The sequence below is a fragment of the Austrofundulus limnaeus genome, unplaced genomic scaffold (assembly GCF_001266775.1).
Source record: "Austrofundulus limnaeus strain Quisiro unplaced genomic scaffold, Austrofundulus_limnaeus-1.0 Scaffold275, whole genome shotgun sequence".
In the NCBI taxonomy this organism is placed as follows: Eukaryota; Metazoa; Chordata; class Actinopteri; order Cyprinodontiformes; family Rivulidae; genus Austrofundulus; species Austrofundulus limnaeus.
Window position 1 is genome coordinate 216299 of NW_013952677.1, and position 2704 is coordinate 219002.

At 43.6% G+C, this 2704-nt stretch overlaps 1 protein-coding gene across 1 annotated transcript in view; it reads right to left on the minus strand.

Moving 5' to 3' along the window:
- Window positions 1–2704, minus strand: part of col11a1a (collagen, type XI, alpha 1a) — a gene marked incomplete in the record, with an annotated part of 84935 nt that overhangs the window by 47301 nt on the left and 34930 nt on the right. Inside the window, 1 exon segment of the mRNA XM_014021010.1 lies at window positions 2236–2289. Within this exon segment, the coding sequence (XP_013876464.1) occupies window positions 2236–2289 (54 nt within the window).

Here is a 2704-nt window from a genome sequence, read left to right on the forward strand (position 1 = left end):
CTGGATTCTGATCACTGGATTCTACAGATTGGCTTGGTGGTCTCCTGGTGTTCTACAAAACAACATCAGTGGCTATTCAGGCCATTTCCTGGCTGCCTGACCAATATGAAGGATTGCCGTTCTATCAGCACTCAGACTTTAGCCTTGTGCGAGCTGGACTCGGTCTGCAAGCGGTTCTATTGAGAGTCGCGGGCCGGCTGTGGTTCCTGGACTTTGCTGGCCAGATGGAATTGATCTTGGAGAAAGCTGATAACTCAGCTCGGCGGGATTGCCCACACTATTTGTCTGATTGGATTTGCCACATTTTATATACTAGCGGACATGAAGGCAGACGGAAAATTGTTATTGTCTGCCTGACCCAAAACATTTTCTTCTGTTCCCAAACAACTGTGATTGCAGATTCGGCCCTCCCCCCTATGTGGCCTTGAAGAGCTGTGGATGTAATTTCTCCTGATGTTTACATCGACTTGTGGCTTGCAACTTCACCTTTCTCCCCTCTCAGATCTGTAATCTGGTTCCTGAAGGACAAGCTGAAGGTCGCACRGAATGAACACTCAACATCAGTATTCTGAAGTATGGCTTGGCGGGTTTTTTGGAGACTAGATTCTTCGGTTTCATTTTTCAGATGTTCACACAAGTGCATACAACACCCATGGCTTCAGAAACATGCCCCCCTAAACTCACTTACTCCTCTGGCTAATAAATCTGCTCTATGCAGAGGTTTTTTTCTACAAAAATCATACTGTGTCACATTTCATTTATATCATATGATGTTTTTTTTCCCTCATCTATCCTTGTGTGGTATTTTGTTTGTCTTTTAAGGGTAGCGCCTCCTCATGATGTTCTTTCATGATGATGATCCTTGCTCTGTGCAGGGGTCTATGGCTGCATGACCTGTTCTCCTATGTTTATATATGTTCTGTATTCTTCTGAATGGGTGTTCTGAACTGTAATTTCATTGTGGTCTGTACAATTACAATAAAGGTTTATCTTATCTTATTACCTCCGCCAAGGGCGAGGTAATGTTTTCGGTCATGTATGTCTGTCTGTCCGTCTGTCGTTCTGTCTGTGGACTACTTTACTCAAAAACTTGTAGACGGATTGTCGTGACATTTTTACCACGTGTGTACTGCCTCAAGTAACACAACGTTAAATTTTGGTGATGTTCCGGATCACAATGCGGACACAGGAATTTTTTTTAACACCATTATTTCTTTTTCATGTCCCAAGTGGGTTTCAAAGTGTCCAGCAGGTGGCACTGTAGTATTGGTGCGCCCCTTTGTTCTAAGTCGCATGTGTGATGTCATATTATTGTTCTCCATCATACCTTTACTATAAGTGCACAGAAGATGTCTGCTTACATCTGTGTTATGACATTGATTCAATTTTATTACCTCTGCCAAGGGTGAGGTCATGTTTTCAGTTGCGTATATCTGCATATGTTTTCACATAAATATCTTTGAATACATTGAAAGTTTGATTTCCATTATTTACTATTATGTCTAAATACATGCAACATGATGTTACTATATTTACTATAAAGCACTGGAAACGTGACTTTTCCAAGGGGAACCTTTTAGCATAAGTGACCCTATTGCCTTGGCAGAGGTTTGCGCTCTTCGAGTGCCTCTAGTCTTTGCTACATTTAGCTTTTAGCTAGCCTTTCTAACTTTGAGTTTTTAACCTTGTGCTGCCATTAGTTACACTTCACTACTTTTAGCTTTGAGGAAGCCTTTTGCTACATTCAGCTTTTAGCTAGTCTTTTGCTGCATTTAGCTTTTATTCAGCGATTTGCAAATTTAGCTCTTATTTAGCCTTTTGCTATGTTTGGCTTTTAGCAAGTGATTAGCCTAGATCCACTAAGGAGGATAATCTACTGCTCTGGCTGCCTCCACAGTAATGTAGCAGTTTTTTTCTTTACAATTAAAAGATTTAAAGTCAAAGCTTGAAGGGTTCTTGTGAGATTTATTGTGTATTTTCAGAATGAAGTGTTTTATTTGACAGGACAAGCTCGTCTCCTCTCTGAGAGCAGCAGCACAGAACTCAGGTCATCTTTGTGCACAAACACACAAACAGACACTGCCTCGCTCTGAGTGCTGGCAGACACTCTGGCTCCAGACGAGCCACATCTGGATCCAGACGGGAGCACCGTGACATTCAAACTGACAACTTTTATTATTCAAACCAAACGACACTTTGGTGTTGAGGATTTTAAATTCACCATCCGTTYCTCACCCTGTGGCCCTTTTCCCCAGGCAGCCCAGGAAGTCCGTCAAATCCTCGGTCTCCCTGTGAACAAAAAGAGAAGAAGTGGCTGTCAGACCATAATCTGGGGTCAGACCAGTCTGGGGGTCAGTTCTACAGTCTGGGGGCCAGTTTTACCGTCTGGGGTCAGTTCTACAGTCTGGGGTCAGTTCCACAGTCTGGGGTCAGTCCTACAGTCTGGGGTCAGTTCTACAGTCTGGGGTCAGTTCCACAGTCTGGGGTCAGTTCTACAGTCTGGGGTCAGTTCTACAGTCTGGGGTCAGTTCTAAAGTCTGGGGTCAGTTCTAAAGTCTGGGGTCAGTTCTACAGTCTGGGGTCAGTTCTACAGTCTGGGGTCAGTTCTAAAGTCTGGGGTCAGTTCTAAAGTCTGGGGTCAGTTCTACAGTCTGGGGTCAGTTCTACAGTCTGGGGTCAGTTCTAAAGTCTGGGGTTGGTTCTA